General features: G+C 43.2%; 1 protein-coding gene across 1 annotated transcript in view; it reads left to right on the top strand.

The window, feature by feature from the left end:
- VPS35L (VPS35 endosomal protein sorting factor like) overlaps nucleotides 1-22,207 on the top strand; it is a gene marked incomplete in the record, with an annotated part of 3,288,436 nt that overhangs the window by 311,670 nt on the left and 2,954,559 nt on the right. The window contains 1 exon segment of the mRNA XM_044089753.1: nucleotides 19,930-20,006. Within this exon segment, the coding sequence (XP_043945688.1) occupies nucleotides 19,930-20,006 (77 nt within the window).

Raw genomic sequence — 22,207 nt, 5'->3', positions numbered from 1 at the left:
TCATTACTAATTCATAGCTCTGCACTTTGGAGTCATCACAGCCCCCAGGGTGTCTACCAAATGCATGTCAGTAGTCGCATTTTCCATATCTGGATGATTGGCTCCTCACTGCCCTCTCCATATATCAACTACAACAAGCCCAGGGACTATTTACTCCAGATTTGCAACACTTTAGGCATTACAATAAATCTTAACAAATTATAACTTGCACTAGTTCAGAGACTGGAATTCATCAGGACAGTTTTGGACACAACAACACAGAAGATATTTACCTTTCCACCGCTTTACTTCCATCAGAAGCCAGGTTCAGGCTATCCTTTCACATCCATCTTCTCCAGCAAGATTAGCGCTGCAAGAACTTGGGTTGATGTCTGTTGCCATAATACTACTCCCTCTTGCACACTTCTTTATGCAGGTCACCTAGTGGACTCTAGCTGTACGGTGGTCCATTCTGTATCGATCCCTATCTTATCAAGTAAAACTCACCCTGATTTGCAAACAGCACATTCGCTAGTAGATAAAATCCGATGATCTTTTTCTGGGCAGACCCTTTGTTCTACTGAACCTAGTAGCCACAGTGACCATAGACACTTCTCATCTTGGGGTAGGGGGGCATTTCTTGCAAAGAACTGCCCAAGGCATATGGTCCCCCCAAGAGACCAACTTGCATATCAGTGTCCTAAAGAAGAAAGCAGTCCTTTTAGTGTTGCAGGCTTTTCAAGATGTTCTTCCCTTGGGGACTGCTGCAATTCAGACCGACAACTTGTATGTTGTCTGGTACATAAACAGACTAGGAGGAACTCAATCTTATTGGGGATGCCATGAGGGTTTGGGAATGGGCTGTCTTGTTAGACCACTTTCTAATTGCGATGCACATTCCAGGGAACTAAGCAGATCCATTTTGATGCCTCATGAGTGGTCTCTCAGTCAGTCTGTAGCAAATATGATCTTCAGGTGTTGGGGCCTACCTTGCTGCAACCTATTTGCCATCCCTCTCAAAAACGAGTGCAGCAAGTACTTCACTGTGATTCCCACTCAGGGGGAGTCACTGAGAAATGCTGTTCTTCATGCTTGGTTTGCGGGTCTCCTTTATGTTTATCCTCCTCTTCCCTTTATTCCTAGATTTTTGCAGAAAGCAAGCAGGCTGAAGAGCTCAGTAATCCTCAATGCCCCCTTGTGGCCTTGTTAAGTATGGTTCCCCTTTCTACGGTCTCATCTTCGTTATCCTCCATGGATACTGGAGCCTACTTAGGATGTTCTCGCTCATCCATTAGGAATTCAACATTCAGGCGTGCATGGTTTCTCCACTTCCAGTAATAGACCGTCTAGTCTCTCTTCCCCTGTTCTTGACATTATTTTGGCTTCCCAAAGGGATTCTACCAAAAATGATTATAAAAGTAAATGGAAAAGGATCTCTAGTTGGGTGTCAGATAAGGAGATTGATCCCTTTTTCTGCATCAATTTCAGCTATTCTTCATTTTTTGATAACTCTTTTCAAAGGTGGGGCTAGTTTCTCTACAATTAAACTTCAGTTGGCAGCAATTTCAGATTTCCATATAGAGAATAAATCTTTTTCATTGGCTTTCTCTAGGTTGTGTAAAACTTTTATGAAAGGCATTTTTCTTCTGAGACCTCCATTAAAAGATCCCTCATTGTCTTGGGATCTTACTACAGTACTTGAAGGCTTAACAGAAAAACCCTCTGAACCATCAAACAAATCTGATCTAAAATTTCTGTTATGGAATAACTGTGGCAAAAGAATATCTGAATTCCAGGCTCTTTCAGCAAACACTTCTTGCATTGTTTTTCATAAAGACAGGGTTTCTCTGTGGACTAACACTTCTTTTTTACCTAAAGTGGCTTCTGAAAAGAAATATCAACCAATCTATTTCCTTGCCAGTTTTCTTTCCAGACGTTTCCAATAAAGGAGAGTATATGCTACACCTCCTTGATGTGCATAGACAACTATATTTTTTCCTTCACAGAACAAAATGAAAATTGGATCAGCTTTTTGTAAGTTTCTCTCCAAATTGCCTAGGCCAATCAGTTTCTAAACTTACCAGGCTAAATAGATTACAAACTGTATCTCATGCATTTGCTGTCAAAAGGGTATGACATTACACAAACCTCCCTGAGTTTATTCAACTGGATCCATGGCTACTTCATCTGGGTTTTGGTCAAGAGCATCTGTTGATGACATTTGTGCAACACCTACATGTTCCAAGACTCGTATCTTTTTTTTTTCTTCACATTACAAATTGGACATCATATCTAGAAATAGAGCCTCCTTTGGTTCGGCAGTACTCTGGAATATCTTTCCATGAGGGCCACCCAAGGTCAAAGTAGCTGGTGACTCTGTCCCATAAGTGAGGAAGAATGAAAAGGACAACATCAGATTTATAAGTTAAGTATTTACCATAACTTGGTATCTATGCTGTCCATTTTCATTCTTCCTCAACTCCCCTCCCCTCCATCCCATCCCTTATCCATTTTTGTTTTGGAAAGACCTATTGGACTGTATTTGGAACCTACAGTTCTAGGCTTGAGCCCTGCCTTTGTTATCTGGCTATTTCTGATGTTCATCGTGTTACCCTGCTGCAGTCATCACACTTGGGTTATCCTGTCATCAGACGGTCCGCAGTCGGCTGGAATTCCAAAGTCTTGGTCCGGCGTCGGTTGCTGTCGCTTCTTCCCTGATGTCAGTGCGCCAGGGGTATATATAATGCAACCAATGCCATTTTCTTCAGTCTTTCTTGCCGCGCGGTGCCCGAAGCAGAAGCAGTTCGCAAGTGCCGGTCGGCCGACTACTGAAATTTTCGAATTCGAATTTCAGACCGAAGTCTTCTATAAAGCTAAGTACCCCGTTGGGGAAACTTTTCTTGCCTCAGACCGATGTCAGAAAAAGTTAATAATTGTATTTCTTGTGGGAAGCAAATACCTCATAAGGATTTTCATTCTTATTGCATACCTTGCCTAGGCCCAGACCACAACGTCACTAGTTGTCGTTTTTGTGCTAGGTTTAATAAGCATACTATTAAAAGACTCTTTGATTTCGCATGACACTACTTCGGTAGGAAATTTAACTACACCATGCCATCGGAGCAACCGGCGTGCACAAAAAAACGCAAGGATAAGGACAGACAGCCCAGGCCTAAGCCAGATTCCGAGGCCTCGACAGGGCCGGTCTCCGGTTCTCTCGTCCTCAGTGAGGCTCCGACTCAGCCCCTGGCTACCGCATATCTGGAACCCGAGACCGCTTCAGAATTTTTGACGGAATGTACCAGGCCCACGCAGCCATTTAGTTCAGGCCCTACCGACAACATTGCTGAAAAAGATGTCAGTGCTGCAGAAACGCCATCACTTTCTGAAGGCGTTTTCAGACCGACGACGCTCACCATTAAATCATATTCTAAGATGAAGACTCCTATTAAATCTAAAAAGACTGCACTTCAGTCCCCTGTTCAAGGCCCCATGCCTAAGAAACAGATGCTCAAAATGGCTGAAGATTTGATCACTTTAATCAGGGGTTCCCAGCCCCCTCCTGACAAAAGGCCTAGACAAGAGGAACATTATGCATCCTCTGAACAAGTGTCCATTTCTTCAGACTCCTCTGAGGACCAAGATTACTCCTTCTCCCCTTATGAAGATTCTGATGCTGAGGATTCTATTCCCTCAGCTTCTCCTCCTGAAGACTACTCCTTTGGGAAAACTTTGCACACTATGAGGGAACATTTTCACTGGGAAGGTCAGGACTACTCTGACACAAAGAAAAGGCTCAGAGAGTTTCTTTTACTCCTCCAACACAGACCGCTTGCCATCCCCCCAGTTTTAGACAATGTGGATGATGTTTACTTAGAATCCAGTTTTAACCCTGATTCTCTACCTCCTGCTCCGGCTAAGCCTGACAGATATTACAGAGTGCCTGATTCCCACAAATTTCTTTACAAAAGCCCTGTTGCTGACCCAGAGACAATCTCCTAGGGTCCCAAGGGGGCTAAGGCTTCTATGGCTAAAAATCCTGTACCTTCTGAAAGGGATTCCAGAGCACTAGACAGGTGGGGGAAAAAGGTTTACACCTCAGCCACTCTGGCTATGAGGGCTCTAAATTGCCAATTTCACATGCTTAAGTATCAGCAATTTGTAATCTCTCAGTTAAAGCAAAAAAATGGCCACTCTCCCTCAACAATCTGAATTGAAAGAAATGCAGGATCTGTTACATGCCACTGAACAGGTCGGCAAACATACCTTACAATGTGGGTTTGATTCTTTGGAGGCCTCCTGCAGAGCAGCTGTCACTGGGTCTGTTATACGTAGGCATGCTTGGTTAAAGGAACAAACTCTACCTGATCATGTTAAAGCAAAACTTCTAGATGCTCCCTTACAGCAGGATGTTCTTTTTGGAGTTAAAGCAGAAGAAGTCTTAAAGAAAATGGAGGATAAGGCAAAATCTATGCAGACAGTCAAAGATTTCCTACAGGTACAGCCCCTTCGCTTCAGAAGAAACTGGCCAACAAAAAATTGGTCCTTTCCAGCTACAGACAGACCACAGAGGGGTAAATACAGACGCCCAAGGGGCAGAGGACAACCACAAGCCCAGAACAAACTTCGCCAATGGGGCACTACAACACAGAAGGGAGGAAAAGACAGGTCCCAATCTACCAGAAGGCAAACTCAATGACTTGCACCTCATCTGGCCAAGCAGCACTCTCTTGGCAGCCCCCTTGGGGGGAAAACTCGTACTTTTTTCAGACAACTGGCACATTGTCACAAAGGACAAATGGGTCCTAGACATAATTTTACGAGGATACAGATTCCATTTTCACACCTTGCCAATGAAAAGAGGAATGCCAAACCTGCCACAAAATCAATGAGCAGAGGCACAAAAACAAATTACAGCTCTCATGGACATGAGAGCCATTCAACTGGTACCTACTCGAGAGCAAGGTCAAGGATTTTACTCTTTCTAGTGCCCAGAAAGGACAATGCTTGGAGACCAATTCTGGACCTTTCAATTCTAAACACCTACTTGCAAGTACCCAAATTCAAGATGCTAACGCTACAGCAGCTTCTTCCCATGCTGGGCAAGGAAGCACGGCTAGTAATGTTGGACCTCAAGGAGGCATACCTGCATGTCCCTATCAGACAAAGTTGCAGAAGATACCTCCGTTTCATTGCAGGTTCAACCCATTATCAATTCTCTGCACTGCCCTTTGGCTTATTTACTGCGCCCAGAGTCTTCACAAAATACCTGGCACCAGTAATTGCATACTGCAGACAAAGAGGAATTCAAATATACCCATACATGGACGACTGCCTCATCCAAGCAGAAAACAAGGACATTCTATTACATCATCTGGCTTTTGTGAAACATCTACTAAATTGCCTGGGGTACACAGTAAACGAAAAGAAGTCAAAACTAGTACCCTCACAAAATATGACATTCCTGGGTGCCAGCTTGAATACAACGGCCCAGAAGGCTTATCTGACACCAGACAAACAACTACAACTGACTCAATATTTCAAAACAATGGCAACAGAGGCCCAATTAACTGCAAGAAAAATTCTGCAGGCCTTGGGATTCATGACATCTTGCATACTACTAATACCATTTGCAAAGCTGCATATGAGGAAATTACAATGGTACCTAAAAAGCGTATGGTCTCAACACAGCCACAGCATGGACACAATGATAACTCTCATTCCCTGCCTACAACAGGAGTTTCTATGGTGGTCACAGGATGTCACCTCAACAAGGGTCAGCCTTTCACCTTGCCCCCAGCCAGGCAAACGATCACAACAGATGCATCAGATTACGCCTGGGGGGCTCCCATGGCAGGACAGTGCGTTCAAGGCATATGGACTGCAGATCAAAGGAATATGTACATCAATCAAAAAGAGATGCTAGCTATACAGAAAGCTCTGACAGCCTTCAAGGATCTATTACATCCAGGACAACTGACAATAAAGACGGACAACACCACAGTAATGTGGTACATAAACAAACAAGGGGGTACTCACTCCTACCCTCTGTGCAGGCAAGCGATGACCTTATGGAACACAGCTCTGGCTTACCAAGTTCAGTTACAAGCTCAATTCCTGCCAGGACAGAAAAACACATTGGCAGACGACCTCAGCAGAAACATCATGGATCCCCACGAGTGGAAATTAGATCCACAAGTATTTACAATGATAACTCAAAAATGGGGCCTTCCAGACATAGACCTGTTTGCCAGCCCTCAAAACTATCAACTAACAAAATTTTGTACAAGGACACTTCACCATCAAGCGTGGAAAGTGGACGCACTCTCTTTCAGTTGGAAAATCTGACATTATATGCCTTCCCTCCATTGCCTCTCCTCACAAAGGTACTTCTGAAAGTCAAAAAGGAGAGACCACGACTGATTCTCATAGCCCCAGACTGGCCACGCCAGCACTGGTACCCGCTATTGAGGAATATGGCCCACGGCCCACCATGGATATTACCACAAATTTCCCATTTACTCACACAACAAAACAATCAGATTCTTCACAGCCAGCTCAAAACCTTAAATCTGGCTGCATGGCAAATCAACTAAGCATCCAGCCAGCTCCTCTTTCCCAAGCAGTTATGGATGTTATTCTGGAAGCTAGGAGACCAAGCACCAGGAAGGCTTATTCGGACAAATGGAAAAGGTTTTGCGCCTGGAACCAATCTAAAGGCCAAGACACTATTCAGCCTCACATTCTACAGTATTTAACTGAGATGTTGCACAAAGGACTTTTTCTCCTCCATTAAAATCCATACTTCAGCTATTTCGGCCCACTACAACACGGATCCACCCTTATTTTCGCATCCACTTCTAAGGCAGTTCCTCAGAGGGGCAAAAAACATTAGACCACCCAGGAGAGCACCTACACCAACATGGGACCTCAATTTTGTTCTGGAAAAACTAACGCTACCTCCCTTTCAACCAGCTTTCTCTGCAGATCTTCAGTTCCTATCATGGACGACTGCCCTGCTGCTAGCAATAACTTCAGCTAGAAGAGTCTCAGAGCTACAGGCACTAATGGCAGTAGAACCTTTCCTCATTTTTCATCAAGACAGAGTTTCTCTACGAACTAATCCTTCCTTTATGCCTAAGGTGGTTTCCAGTGTGGCTTTAAATCAAACCATCCACTTACCCACCTTCTTCCCAAATCCACAGAACAAAGGTGAGAGACTCCTGCATTCCTTGGACATTCACAGGCAACTTCATTACTACTTGGACAAAACTAAGGCTTCCAGAAAATCTGACCAGCTCTTTGTATCCTATGCTACAGCTTCTCAAGGGAAGGCTATATCAAAGCAAACCATTTCCAAATGGATAGGTCATTGCATACGTTTTTGCTACACCCATCATGGAAAACCAGTTCCTGCTACCATTAGGCCCCACTCTACCAGGGCAACAGCTACTTCTACAGCCTTTCTCAGGGGGGTTCCAACCAAGGAGATTTTGGAAGCTGCAACTTGGAGTTCAGTACACACCTTTACCAAACACTATCACTTACCACTTTACTCTAAGACCAGGGCAGGCTTCGCCACTGCAGTTCTGCAGGGCCTTCTAGCCTCCTCTAACCCTCTATGATACCTCCACCCATCCTTAGCTTTGGGATTCAACCCAAGTGTGATGACTGCAGCAGGGTAACACGATGAACATAGTACAGTTTTGTACCTACCATAAATGTAGATGTTCGAGAGTACACCCTTCTGCAGTCCAGGTTACCCTCCCTCCATCCCCTCTGACCTACTAGCTAAATCTCTTCAATACCTTCCTGATGCATTTGCTTATAGCTGAAGGGATTTTGTGTTTGTGCAAGTTTACTCAGTTTGGTACTAATTACTGAACACCTTTTTGGGGGCGCCTGACATCTGGGGCAAGAAAAACTGAAGAAAATAGTGTCGGTTGCATTATATATACCCCTGGCGCACTGACGTCAGGGAAGAAGTGACAGCAACTGACGCCGGACCAAGACTTTGGAATTCCAGCCGACTGCGGGACCACCTGACGACAGGATAACCCAAGTGTGATGACTGCAGCAGGGTGTACACTCGAACATCTACATTTATGGTAGGTACAAAACTGTACTTTTTTCTTTTGTTATTGGGAAATAGAGCAGCAAACTTGATTTGAGTCAATAGGCATGGAGTAGGGCATTAGGGTTAGAGGGAGGAGCTCAAGAGTTGGATCCGTAGTTTGCAGTATGCTGCCGAGTCGGAACCGAAGATTAGATCCCTAACCCATAAGTGAGGAAGAATGAAAATGGACTACAAAGATGCCTAGTTATGGTGAGTACATACCTTATAAATTTCTGCTTCCTGAACATTCCGGGGTATTAATTACCAGACCAGTATGACTAGGCATTTCCTGGCTCTTCTTTTCCTACTTGGGGTATTCTGGCTGACTTGTCTGACTCAGAGGGTAAGACTTCTACTATTTTCCTTTTGAACTCTGCTTCTCAGGTGGCTTGTCATTCTATTAAATGTACCTTAGATGCTACTGATGCCTCCTGTAGGGCAGCTCCATTTGTATCTGTTATGATGAGATATTCTTGACTATGCCTTCAGGCTCTGCCTTGAAGACATCAAGGTCATATTATTGGATTCTTCTTTAGACAGCCAAAATTTCTCTGGCATTGCTTCATCTGAATTATTCAAAACCCGGCAGGATAAGTGTGAAGTCATGCTGGATTTCAAAGAAGTCTTTTTCTCTCATTTCTTACGTTTCAGAAAAATTATCCATCTAAGCCTTCTGTTGTTTGTAGGCAGCCTAAATGACCTTCTATGACCAAGAGACCTTCTAGGAGAGTTTTCTTCCAGACCAGCCCTTTCTGAGTGCTGAGAGTCAAAAGCATTCTTTCCCTGTGTGACAATTGGGGAGAGATGGGCGAAGGCTGCCAGCCTAGTCAAAAAGAATTTGATATATAATTCTGGCATTTGTAAGTAAATGTAAAATACAGGCATGTTTCCTTGAGTGTAAAAGAACACTGTGAAATGTGGAACTGCAAAATGTGACAACATTGCACTCAACTGGCCCAGTGAAGCATGTTGTACCCTTTCATGTTAGAATTCAGCTCCAGGGCGGCTGGATGAAGATTTCATGAACATTGTTTTAAGGCTAAGGTTTATGACCAGAATTTAGATGTGGAAGGTTCTTTATTGCTCTAGTTTCTGTTAAAATATACATGTGAAATGTCTTCTATTGTAAGTTTCTGTGCAGGTGTTAGATTGCTAAATAATGCAGTTTGTGGCCTGAGAACTTGGACCAGGTGTTAAGATGATGCAATATGAATACTGGGAAAACCTAAGTGTCAAAAATGATGTAATTTAGAAGGGCCTTAGAGACATGTTTGTTAGTAATGTTTTAAATACTATTTCTCACAAGAGACTGAGGGCATTTTGATCTTGGAGATCCACTTATCAGCACTCTGCCTTATGCTCACATGTAAGTTTTAGCACTGTGATTTCTTGTAGAAATAGTTAAAACTAGTAAAAATTAATTAGGTATTTTTCTTTGAAATCAGACCTGTCCTACTGTATTATTTTAAGTTTCTGTGTGATCTCTGAACTCTTGGATATCTCTGTGGTGTAGTAGTTTTGTCTTGTGTTTTAATTATTTATTATTAAATATTTTTAAAACATTCTACCTGTGGCTGCTTTATGTAGAGATAAGCTCTAGAGTACATTGCATATTCATAGAGGTTATTATAATAGGACACTAAAGTAAGCCTTGACTGTTAGTCATACTACCATTGGATTATAATGTTGCACAGTAATTATTGAACACCCTTTTAAGGGCTTTTAGTAACTGATATTATTAGTTGGGTGGTGGCAGTAATTACTACCGTATAGTCTGGGTAAAGGGGCACAGCTGGAGAATCTGTGTCAGCCTTTCCCAGGAGTGTCTGTGAAATTGTATAAATACTTATCTCAAAGTGTGTGTGTGTTGTGTCAGCTACTTGGGCAGGAACACGAAGCTCTGGTTGGACAGAGAGGGTACTGGAGGTTTTAGCTTGCCCAGCTAGATTAAGACCTGGGCCCTGTAGCTGTGCCAGTGGGGAATCTTATTGGAGACCTGGTGAGCAAGGGAGCAACCAGCCCCAGACTGACTGTGATCTCTGTGTGCACTTAAGGGAAATTGTACTTTACTGTGTGTATTAATTATTCTTTTTTCTTCTATGAGATGACCTCCCTGGTGTTAGTGGTGAGAATTAAGGCTGCTTGATTACTGGGCCAAGGCACAGTCGTCACAAGTGGTGGCAGTCGTGGGATCTACTTCACATACTAATTGGCTTGTAGTGGTGTGGGTAGAGCGAATTCCTGTAGCTTATGTACAGTGATCTCTAAAAGTGTTTTGTACTCTAAAACAGCCACACAGTGTATACTCAGAGTTCAGATCACAATTGTTTTATTTCTTTTGTTAGCTTAGTGTTAGGGTAAGCAGGCAGCATGTCAGCAGAAGACTGTGGAAAGCTGATAAGGAGCCAGCTGGCGGAGATGTGCCAGGCTAGGAGACTGGTGCATGGAAACCTGACTAAAGCAGACCTGATTGCAACTTTGGTTACAGCTGCATCAGAAAACAGCAGCCTGGAGGACAATCAGACTGACAGTGGAGATACAATATCCTCGGAGAATGGACAGCTCAACCTTTCTGAAGTGGACTAAAAATCCAGCTGGAGCTAAAGAGATTTGAGTTGGAGGCCATACATATGGAACTAGAAGCAGCCGAGAAAATGAAGAGTCTACAAGCTGAGGAAAATGAACGGCAGAGGAGGCATGAGAGGGAAATGCTGACTCTTCGCCATAGTCATGGAGGTAATGGGAAGGGAGTAACCAGTCCCCAGAAGCACAAAAGGTCAGTAAATTTCTTCCACAGTTTAAAGAGGGGGATAATTTTGATAGCTTCATTCATATGTTTGAGTGGGTATGTAAACAATATGAAGTTGACCAAGGGCTCTGGGTATGGTTCCTGACCCCCTTACTCCATGGTAAAGCTGTAACTTCTTTAGCAAAAATGCATGACACTGACTGTTTTGATTATACTGCTGTAAAAAGACACTTGTTGGAATGTTTTAAGCTAACACCTGAAATGTATAGGAAAAAGTTTCGTGAGCATAGACGCAAGGCAGATGAAAATGTATGTGAATATATTGCTGAACTGAGCACTTATTTTCGTAGCTGGGTGAGTGGATGTCAGGTCACCACTTTTGAAGGGCTGGCAGACCTTTTGGTAAGGAAACAAGCCCTTAGCATTTTGCCTGAGGAAATGAGGGTCTGGTTAGCTGATAAACAGTGTGCTACTTCAGAGGAGTTGGGGAAGAAAGGAGACCTATACCTAGCAAGCAGGTCAGCCCTGCACAGGAAAGGGACCCCCCAGTACTACTCATGGGACTAAAGGAACCCATGGTGGGCAGCACAGACTGCCCCAACAGACTAGGCCAGTAGCAGGGGAAGCCACTAGACCAGGTACACATCCAGGAGCTAGGGTTAAATGTTTTGAATGCAACCAGTGGGGTCATATGGCATACAGATGTCCATGGAGGCAAGGTAGGGAACCAAAGGTGAGGGAGCCAGTAAGTGGGAAAGACAAAAAAGCCAATAGTGGGTTGTCTTGAGACAACATGGGTATGGAACTACCATCTTGCAGATGTCCTGAGAGGGAAGGATTTGGATGAAGCAGTACTATGTACTTATGCAGTTACATGCAGTGAAGCTAGGAGACAAGCATGTGGGTCTGGTAGCCTGGGGGAGACCCAGACAGACTGCATACTTACAGCCAGGACTGCTGAGGTGGTTACTTCAGGGAGTGAGCTACGCTGTAGCAGTGAGACTGAATGTGAGCCACAGCTGCTTGTGGGTACTGATGTTCCCTTGGACAGGGTAACTGCAAAGGTAGAGGTGAGTAGTAGTACCCAGGCTGACAGTGAGGCACTGCTGTCAGAGGATGCCAGACTTCTTGTGGAAGGGGAGCTGGGAAGGGTTACAAGGATAGAGTTGAGACAGGCTCAGCTCTCAGGCCCTACATTGCAAGGCCTTAGTCAGGTAGCTAGGGAGGCAGCCGATTCTCAAGGGAATGTCAAATCTGTATACTGGAACAAAGGGTTACTGTACACAGTGTGGACCCCTGAGGGAGGGCTAGAATGCGAGAGAGTACAGCAGTTGGTAGTGCCTACAGCTTACTGTCTGGCACTTCTAGCCATAGCCCATGATATTCCCTTTGCAGGTCATATGGGCATAAAACGTACAAAGGGGTGTATTATGCAAAACTTCTATTGGCCTGGAATTTCCAGAGATGTAACAGGGTACTGCAGGACCTGTGAGCAGTGCCAAAAGGTAGGCAAGGCAGGAGACAAGGTGAGAGCTACTTTGATGCCTTTGCCTGTGATTGAGGAGCCATTTCAGAGGGTAGCTATGGATGTTGTGAGTCCTCTGAGTACCCTAAGTTCCACAGGGAAAAAGTATATCCTAGTGATTGTAGATTATGCTACATGATACCCTGAGGCAGTGGCTTTGTCCTCCATTGAGGCAGAGAAGGTGGCAAATGCTTTGCTAGAGATTTTCAGCAGGGTAGGTTTCCCAAATAAAATACTGTCTGACAGAGGTGGCAATTTCATGTCAGACCTGCTGGCTTGTCTGTGGAAGTCATGTGGGGTGAAGCACATGAAGACCACCCCCTACCATCCCCAGACTAATGGTCTTGTTGAGAGTTTAAACTCTACAATCAAGTCCATGCTACAGGCATTTGCAGATCAGTTTAAGAGGGAGTGGGACAGATATTTGCCCCATCTGTTGTTTGCTTACAGAGAGGTTCCCCAGGAATCCACAGGTTTTTCACCCTTGGAGTTGTTGCATGGGCATAGGGTGAGGGGACCTCTAGATTTAATTTGAGATGAGTGGGAATGTGAGTGTGAGTCTCACAAGGAGTCTGTTATGGCATATGTCCTGAACCTCAGGACAAGGCTGAGGGAACTCATGGGCCTGGCCCAGGAGAACCTGGCAGAAGCACAGCAACAGAAAAAGGTGTGGTATGACAGGAATGCTTGAGCTAGAGAGTATGCTCTAGGGCAGCAGGTGATGGTTCTCATTCCTGTCAGACACAACAAGTTACAAGCAGCTTGGGAAGGACCCTGTAAGGTGGTAAGAAAGGTAAGTGATGTTAACTACATGGCAGAAGTGCTAGGCAGACGGCAGGGGCACAAATTATCCCATGTTAACATGATGAAACCTTACCATGATAGGGAGGCTCTTATGCTGAGCATTTGCAGTGAATTGCAGGAGTAGTCTGAGAGAGATCTTGTGACTGATCTCCTCAGTGAGGCTCGGGCTGACAGCTCGGTGGAAAGGGTAGCAATGTCCCAGCAGCTATCTCCTACCCAGGTTCGAAAAATCCGAGCATTGTTGTAGGAGTTTGGGGGCATGTTCACCGGGAAACCAGGGAGCACCCACCTGGTGCAGCGCCAGGTGGATACAGGACACCAAAGGCATATCAGGCAGGCCCTTATAGGGTGCCTGAGAAAGTCAAACAGACTCTGAGGGAAAGAGGTACAGGAGATGTTGGAACTAGGGGTGATTCAAGAGTCCAACAGTCCCTGGGCCTTGCCAATGGTGTTGGTGCCAAAGAAGAATGGCAGCACCAGGTTCTGTGTGGATTACAGGAAATTAAATAGTCACACAGATGCAGATGGTTACCCCATATCTAGGACAGATGAGGCCCTAGAGCAGCTGGGTGGGGCTAAGTATCTAGCAACCATTGATCTTACCAAGGGTTACTGGCAGGTGCCCTTGACTCCCAGTGCTAGAGAGAAGTCAGCCTTTGTGACTCCTTTTGGCTTCTATGAGTTCACAAAGATGCCCTTTGGGATGAAGAATGCCCCAGTGACTTTCCAGAGGCTGGTAGATCATATCTTAGCAGGAGCAGGAGGGTTTGCCCTTGCTTACATGGATGATATTGCTATCTACAGCCATTCCTGGCAAGAGCACCATCAGCTTGTCAGGGAGGTGCTGGACAGTCTACAGAGGGCAGGGTTGACCATTAAACCGAGCAAATGTCAGGTGGGTATGGCAGAAGTCTCCTACCTAGGACATAGAGTGGGGAGTGGTAAGATAAGGCCAGAACCTGCCAAAGTGGAAGCCATTCAGGCATGGCCTGCACCTGTTACCAAAAAGCAGGTGAGGGCATTCTTGGGGACAGCAGGGTACTACAGAAAGTTTGTTTGCAATTATAGTACCATAGCTGCTCCCCTCACAGACCTGACAAGGAAGAACAGGCCAGATAAGGTAGTGTGGATCCCAGCATGTGAGCAGGCATTTCAGAAGCTTAAGGAAGCTTTGGGAGGACCTCCTGTGTTAGTCAGTCCAGACTACAGCAAAGACTTTGTTGTGCAGGTGGATCCTTCAAACTATGGGGTGGAGCTGTACTTGGCCAGATTTCTTCAGAGGAAGAAGAGCACCTAGTGGTTTATCTGAGTCGTAGTCTCCAACCCAGGGAGGAATGCTATGCAGCGGTAGAAAGGGAATGCCTAGCCATAGTGTGGGCACTACAAAAACTTCAGCTTTATCTGTGTGGAAGAAAATTCATTGTGATGACAGATCACAACCCTCTAACATGGTTAAACAGAGTCAGTCAGCAAAATGCCAAGTTGCTAAGATGGAGTCTGGAGTTGCAAGCATATGATATGTCAGTGCAGCACTGCAGTGGGAGTAGCAATGCCAGTGCAGATGGGCTCTCAAGACAGGGAATGGGGTGAGGTGCACACAGATAGACCTGACACTCTCAAGTGATGTTTCTCAAGGGGCACTTGAAAAACTTGCTTGAGTTCCTAGGGGGGGGGGGAGAGATGTGACGATTGGAGAGAGATGGGTAAAGGCTGCCAACCTAGTCAAATAGAATTTGATATATAATTCTGGCATTTGTAAATAAATGTAAAATACAGGCATGTTTTCCTGAGTGTAAAAGGACACTGTGAAATGTGGAACTGCAAAATATGTGACAACATTGCACTCTACTGGCCCAGTGAAGCATGTTGTACCCTTTCATGTTAGAATTCGGCTCCAGGGCGGCTGGATGAAGATTTCATGCCCATTGTTTTAAGGCTAAGGTTTATGACCAGAGTGTAGATGTGGAAGGTGCTTTATTGCTCTAGTTTCTGTTAGAATATACATGGGAAATGTCTTCTATTGTTGTAAGTTTCTGTGCAGGTGTTAAGATTGCTAAATAATGCAGTTTGTGGCCTGAGAACTTGGACCAGGTGTTAAGATGATGCAATATGAATACTAGGAAAACCTAAGTGTCAAAAATGATGTAATTTAGGAGGGCCTTATAGACATGTTTGTTAGTAATGTTTCAAATACTATTTCTCACAAGAGACTGAGGGCATTTTGATCTTGGAGATCCACTTATCAGCACTCTGCCTTATGCTCACATGTAAGTTTTAGCACTGTGATTTCATGTAGGAATAGTTAAAGCTAGTAAAGATTAATTAGGTATTTTTCTTTGAAATCAGACCTGTCCTACTATATTATTTTAAGTTTTTTGTGTGATCTCTGAATTCTTGGATATCTCTGTGGTGTAGTAGATGTTCATTGTGCATACAGCTGCAGTAATCACAGATGGGTCCTCGGTCTGCCAGCTACTTTTTGTCTTGTGTTTTAATTATTTATTATTAAATATTTTTAAAACCTTCTACCTGTGGCTGCTTTATGTAGAGATAAGCTCTAGAGTACATTGCATATTTGTAGAGGTTATTGTAATAGGCTACTCTAAAGTAAGCCTTGCCTGTTAGTCATACTACCATTGGATTATAATATTGCAAAGTAATTACTGGACACCCTTTTAAGGGCCTTTTAGTAGCTGATATTATTAGTTGGGTGGTGGCAGTAATTACTACCGTATAGTCTGGGTAAAGGGGCACAGCTGGAGAATCTGTGTCAGCCTTTCCCAGGAGTGTCTGTGAAGTTGTATAAATACTTTTCTCAAAGTGTGTATGTGTTGTGTCAGCTTCGTGGGCAGGGACACAAAACACTGGTTTGACAGAGGGAGTACTGGTGGTTATAGCTTTCCCAGATAGGCTGAGACCTGGACCCTTTAGCTGTGCCGGTGGGGAGTCTTATTGGGGACCTGGTGAGCAAGGGAGCAACCAGCCCCAGACTGACTGTGGTCTCTGTGTGCACTTAAGGGAAATAGTTCTTTACTGTGTGTATTAATTATCCTTTTCTCTTCTATGAGATGATCTCCCTGGTGTTAGTGGTGAGGATTGAGGCTCCTTGATTGCTGGGCCAGGGCACAGTCGTCACACCCTGAAATAGCAGCTTCTCTTGACATTCAGCTGCTCCTACCCCTCAGCAAGATTCCTCTGTCCTTGAGATTGACTCTTTTCCTGTTTGACAAACAGATAACCATATACACTTGGATTCTGTCTATTATCCAGAATTATTATTTTATTTCTTGAAAGTCCTTTCCTCCATTCTTGGGCCTTTCTCAGACTCCTCCTTTTCAGCTGCCATGGTTTCATTTCATTCTGCAGGTTCTGGTGGTGAAGGGAACCATTCAGTGTGTCCTTTTTGTCTTAGCATGGAACAGGTTTTTATTCCAGGATGTTTCTGGTTCAAAGGAAAGAGGGATTGTGTAGGCCCATTCTAAACTTGTCTTTTCTCAACACCTTTCTGAAAGTTCCCTCTGTTGCTTCTTCAAGTTTTTCTGGGATCCCTGAATTTGAAGAACACTTACCTTCACATTCATATTCACATTCTCTTGGGAATTATTTTATGCTTCTCTTTTTTTCCCTCTCATTATCAGTTCTCTGCTTTGCCTTTTGGTGTTCCTACAGCTCTAATGATCTTTACCAAGTGTCTGCCCCCTGTGATAGCATTCTGCAGACTTTAGAGAATTCATTTATTCCCTTATTTGGACAATCTTTTGATTCAACCCCCCTCTTAGCAGCTCCTGCTTCTGAAGCTACACTTCACTATGCTTCCTCTGCACAGTATGGGGTTCACACTCCATCTCAAAAAATCTGTGTTGACTCCCTCTCAGGGCCAAGTTTTCCTGGGTTACAGGATTCAGACCATTCCAGTGTTGGCTTGTCCCCTGCTTCCCAATGTCCTCTCTGAGCTCTCTGATTGCTTATTTCTAGTCCTTCTTGCAAGGGATGGCATCCACCATTCCCATGGTTCCCTTTGCAAAATTCCACATGAGGAAATTTCAGTGGTGTCTGAAGACTGTTTGACTCCAGCAGTGCCACCCTTTGGAATATCTGGTTCCACTCTTGCTTTATTTCAAGCTCGAGCTCTACTGGTAGATTCACCAGATTTCCCTGAATCCAGATCTGCCTTTTCAAGTTCCTTTTCCTACTCAAGAGTTCTATACAGATGCTTTCAGTCACAGTTTTCGGAGGCCCTTATCAACAATGTAAAAGTCCATGATCTGTGGCCCCATGTTCATCTGGCAGACTGTATCACCATTGAGGAGGTGAGGGCTCTACATCTAGCTCTTCAGTCTTTTCACTACATTTGGGTTCCAGATCCTCTGAAAAGTTTTACAGACAATATGACAGTTATGTGGTGCATCAACAAACAAGGGGAATAAAATCTTACCTTATTTGGAGGCTGGCTCTTCAGGCTTGTGATTTTGCAGTCCACCATCACTTGTCCTAGGCAGTCTGCATTCCATCAGAGCACAGTCTGGTGGCAGACTATTTGAGCAGGCCCAGTACTAATCATTATGAATGGATGCTTCACAGGGCGGTGTTTTTAGACATTGTACATCTGTGGGGTACTTCTCAAGTAGATCCTGTCTGAACAAACAACTTGTCCAGTTCTGTTCAATATTGCCAAGTCCTCTGGCTTGGAAAGTGGATGACATCCCTTTTTTTTTTGGAACAGAATGTTTCTGTATGCCTATTCCCTTCTTCTTTTACTACCAAAGGTCCTGCACAATATCATGTGGGACAGTCCCAAAATCTTGCTGGTGACTTTCTGTCCCATATAGCACTGATTCTCCCTTCTATTTCATCTGGCCAGGGGCAGTCTTCACAAGTTACCTTGCAGGATGAATCTTCTCTCACAAGACAAGGGATCTCTCATTCACCCTTACTTGCCCACCCTTCAGGTGATAGAGTTTTGATTCCTTTAAGGCACCAGTTTTCTTCGGATGTGCTTTGGTTTTTGCAGGAGGCTAGAAACCCAAAACTAGAAAAGCATATGTTGTTTAATTCTGGCTTTGCATATTAATCTGTTCAGTTGTCAGCCATTTCCACTTGTCTATTTCTGAATTCACCGTGGACTTCTAGTTTTGAAGTCAAACAATTTTTGAAAGGTGTCCTTCATATTCGGTTTCCAAGAAAGCATATTCCTCCTCCTTGTGACCTTAATTTTATTCTTGAATAATTGACCCAGTCCCCTTCTATGCTCACAGTTTCTTCTTCTCCGTACAACATTGTACTTAGAAGGCTGTATTGTTGGTGGCTCTTATTTCTGCCAAGAAGGTCTCTGAATTTCAAGCACTTAAGGTGGTTCTACCTTTTTCTGGTTTTTTTTCCACAGGGTCAAGGTGTTTCTTAGTACAAATCCATTTTTCATGCCCATGGTGGTTAATGATTTGTCCTTGAATCAGTCCATTCAAGTTCCTTCTTTTTCCCTTCTCCACAGAATCAGAGTGAGAGGGTTCTTTACACTTTGTATTTACTTAGACAGATATTCGTTGGACAAGACAAACCATATCTGAGCAGACCATCTCCTAGATATGTAAGACCATTTCTTTTTGCTGTTCTTTTTATGGCAAGCAGCTTTCCTTATCTGTTTATGCTCATTGTGTCAGGGCAGTGGCCTCTTCCAGTTCATTTTTCAGGGGTCTGGATACTAGATCCGTCTTGGAAGCTGCTTCATGGTGGTAAAATCACACGTTCAACAAACATTACAAGTTGGATGTCATTTCTAAGGTCAAGGTGGTTTTGGCAGGACCATCTTTCATGGGTTTTTGGAGGATTCTTCTATGGCTTCCTCCTCCTCCCATACTTTGCAGTAGTCTCCCAAGAGTAACGAATAATGCAACAATGATAAGGAAGGGACATAGTACAGTTGTATAAGACTTACCGAAACAGTAGATGTCCTATTTCTCTGTTGCAGTATTCTGTCCCTCTCTCTTCCCCCCTGTTACTTTCTTTTGTCTTTCTCCTCTCAGAGGGGTCTTTCTTTCTTTGTTCTTTTTCTTCCTTCCTGGATGTACATGTTATTGTTTTCCTCTGAGGCAGTTCAGTTGTGATGATTAGGCACTTGTACGTCACATCTGTACCTTACAGCTTGCACATGAGGCACGAGTCTGTTGTACAATGCTTGGAAGATGTAAAGGCTTTAGTAGGCTGGCTCGATATTTGATTGTCCTCGGCAGGATATCCCAAAAGTAAAGACTACTGCAACAGTAAGAAGTAGGAAATCTACTATTATGCTAAGATCTTGCACAGCTGTACTTTGCATCTATGAAATGCATACCTTCACCTGTCACTTTGCATGGGTTTACGTATCATTAGTTTAGCTATGTCAGTGATATCTGAAAGCTCATGTTCATTTGTGGAGTTGAAAAGGTTTTTCTATATTGCTTGTGCTAGGGGTTCATGAAAATCCCAGCTTCAGTCATTGTGACTTGTTAGCCTTATGCTATGTTCTTAGAGGCTGAGCTGAAACACTAAAACCAAAGCCACTCAATCACAGCTTATCACCTTCACTGTTAAACTGTGTTTCCAGTTGTAAAGCATATTGAGATGTCTGTTGGAAGAGAGAGAAAGTAAATTCCTTCTGTGAGCTTAGAATAGGTTACTGGTAACTTTTAATTACCAAAATACAAAACATGCCTAGGTGGTCAAAATCAGTTTTAAATATGTGGAAGCTGTTATGACGTCTAAATAATTTCATTTATATAGGAAAAGCTACAAGTCCTGGCTCTGCGGTGTCTGAAAAAGTGAGAACTCGCCTTGAAGAACTGGATGATTTAGAAGAGGTGAGATGGTGTACTAAAATGCAGAAAATGTGTGAAAGAAAGCCTGCTTGCAAGCACCTTTATTTTCTTTGTAGTGCTGTGTTTTTATAATTTTTTTAACCAATAGTGACAATCTCAAGTATGGTGAGACAAGACATTATGTGCCATTCTGGAAATTAACAATTAGCATAGTAATAAGTTTATATAAGGCTTTATTGCGTCTTTAAGTACATGTAAGAAGAGGCAGAGTTAAATGTAGCATATACACATATTCAAAGGTGAAGATTTATATGAATTTGTTGTTCAGTGACTAAGTGTGTCTTCTGCTGTTTAGATTGAGTCAAAATTTCTTTTTGGTATTTTTTGAAAATTACTTGAATTAATTTTGTTACATATTAGTTTTATCTAATTGTTTTTGATAGAACTTTGTGTTCTGACATTTTCATTTATAGAAAAATAAATGAATCTTCTTCTTTCGGTTTTTCCCAGTTAGAGGTCGCCACAGCAGATCACCTGTCCGATCATGATTGGCAGTGGAGTTTTATGGTGTCGAGTTGCCAGCCCCGGCGCCCAACCTTCCACAGAAGGCACACACATGCACGCACTCACACCTAGGGCCAATTTAGAGTGTCCAAACCATCTACAGCATGTCTTTGGGATGTGGGAGGAAACCGGAGCACCCGGAGGGAAACCCATGCGACCACAGGGAGGACATGCAGACTCCGCACAGAAGGCACCCCAGCCGAGGATTGAACCGGAGAACCTCTTGCTGTGAGGCGGCAATGCTAACCGCTGCACAACCGTGTCCGCCCAATAGAAAAATAAATGAATAATGAATGCATATCCAAAATTGGTAAGAGCTTAAAGAATGCATGTCTCAAGGGGGTCTTGTGTAGATTGATGAGACTGGTCACTCCCTTCAGCCTCTCCAAAACATTTTTCAAGACCTTTATTAATTTCACACATTGAGCAATGACATAACACATATTGCTATAGAAAAAAAAAACATTTTTCAGCATTTTTATTAACTTCATGCATACATATGTTCTCCTTTTTAACAATTATCATTTGTTCCAAATTATATAAATTGCTGAATTCCAGCTTTCCCTTAGACCTCAGTCTTCATTCTGAACATTATTCCACATATATTGTTACCATAAAATTTCATTTTTCTATGTAGTTTGCTCCTTCCCATTTCTAAAGATCCCATCTGCAATTTTTTTATCTCCTTTGCAATATTCAATACTTTATTTACAGTTGCTTTAGATTTTGATTTCAATATTCTAGTAATTGCTGTTTTGGGTGTCCAGTAGCATTAAACTTAGCCAGACCTTACTAGGCAATTCAAGTATAGTAAGGTATTGCTTATATCTAGAAAATTCAGATCTTATATCACAGCTCAAAATAATCTATTAGTTACAGTACTCTGTGAATCAGCCAGTTTTCTTTACATTCCCCAAAACATGTTCCCAGTTACTTTTCTCTTTTCCCATCACACCTGCATCATTTGATGTCCACCTGAAGAAACATTCTGTAAGGGTTACTTGGGGTATACAAATACCTATGCAATTACTTCCTTTGTAAACATTTTTCATTATCCTTATGCATTATACATACTCAAGTTATTTAAACAATTGTCTGTATCTCTAGCAGTATGTAAGTTTCTCAGTTCCTGCTTTCCCTTAAACCTCGCTCTCTCCCTGAACTTTATTCTGCATGTATTGTTCCTTCAAATTCTATTTGCTCCATTCCTTTTTTAGAGATCATATTTCCAGCACTTTTATCTCCATTACATTTTTCAGTACTTCAGTTATAGTTGGATTAGTTTTTGATATCCATTTTCTAGTGATTGCCTGTTTGGCAGCCAATAGCATTAAACTTAGTAGGGCCATAGCATGTCTAGGTTCTTCAGATCCTGTGCCCCAGCCCAAAAGAATAATTTTCTTAGTTGTGGCCATTTGCTCCCCTAACATTTATGATAGAGTGCAGTATAGGGAATTTTTAAAATTTGCCAACTCGTTGCACTCCCAAGAAACATTTTCCTAGTTACCCCTCTCTTTCCCATCACTCCTCCAGCATTTGCTGTCTACCAAAGGAAAAATTCTCTGAAGTCTACTTGTGGTATATAAATACCTATGCAAACACTGCCATACAAAAATCCTAAACCTTCTGGACTCTGTTCCATACTTGGGAGCTGTACAGATGTCCTCCCACTGATATGT

This window comes from Protopterus annectens, chromosome 12.part0 (genome assembly GCF_019279795.1).
Source record: "Protopterus annectens isolate FY-2018-M chromosome 12.part0, PAN1.0, whole genome shotgun sequence".
In the NCBI taxonomy this organism is placed as follows: domain Eukaryota; kingdom Metazoa; phylum Chordata; order Ceratodontiformes; family Protopteridae; genus Protopterus; species Protopterus annectens.
Note: the sequence above shows the minus strand (reverse complement) of the source record. Positions and strands in the feature narration are given on the sequence as shown.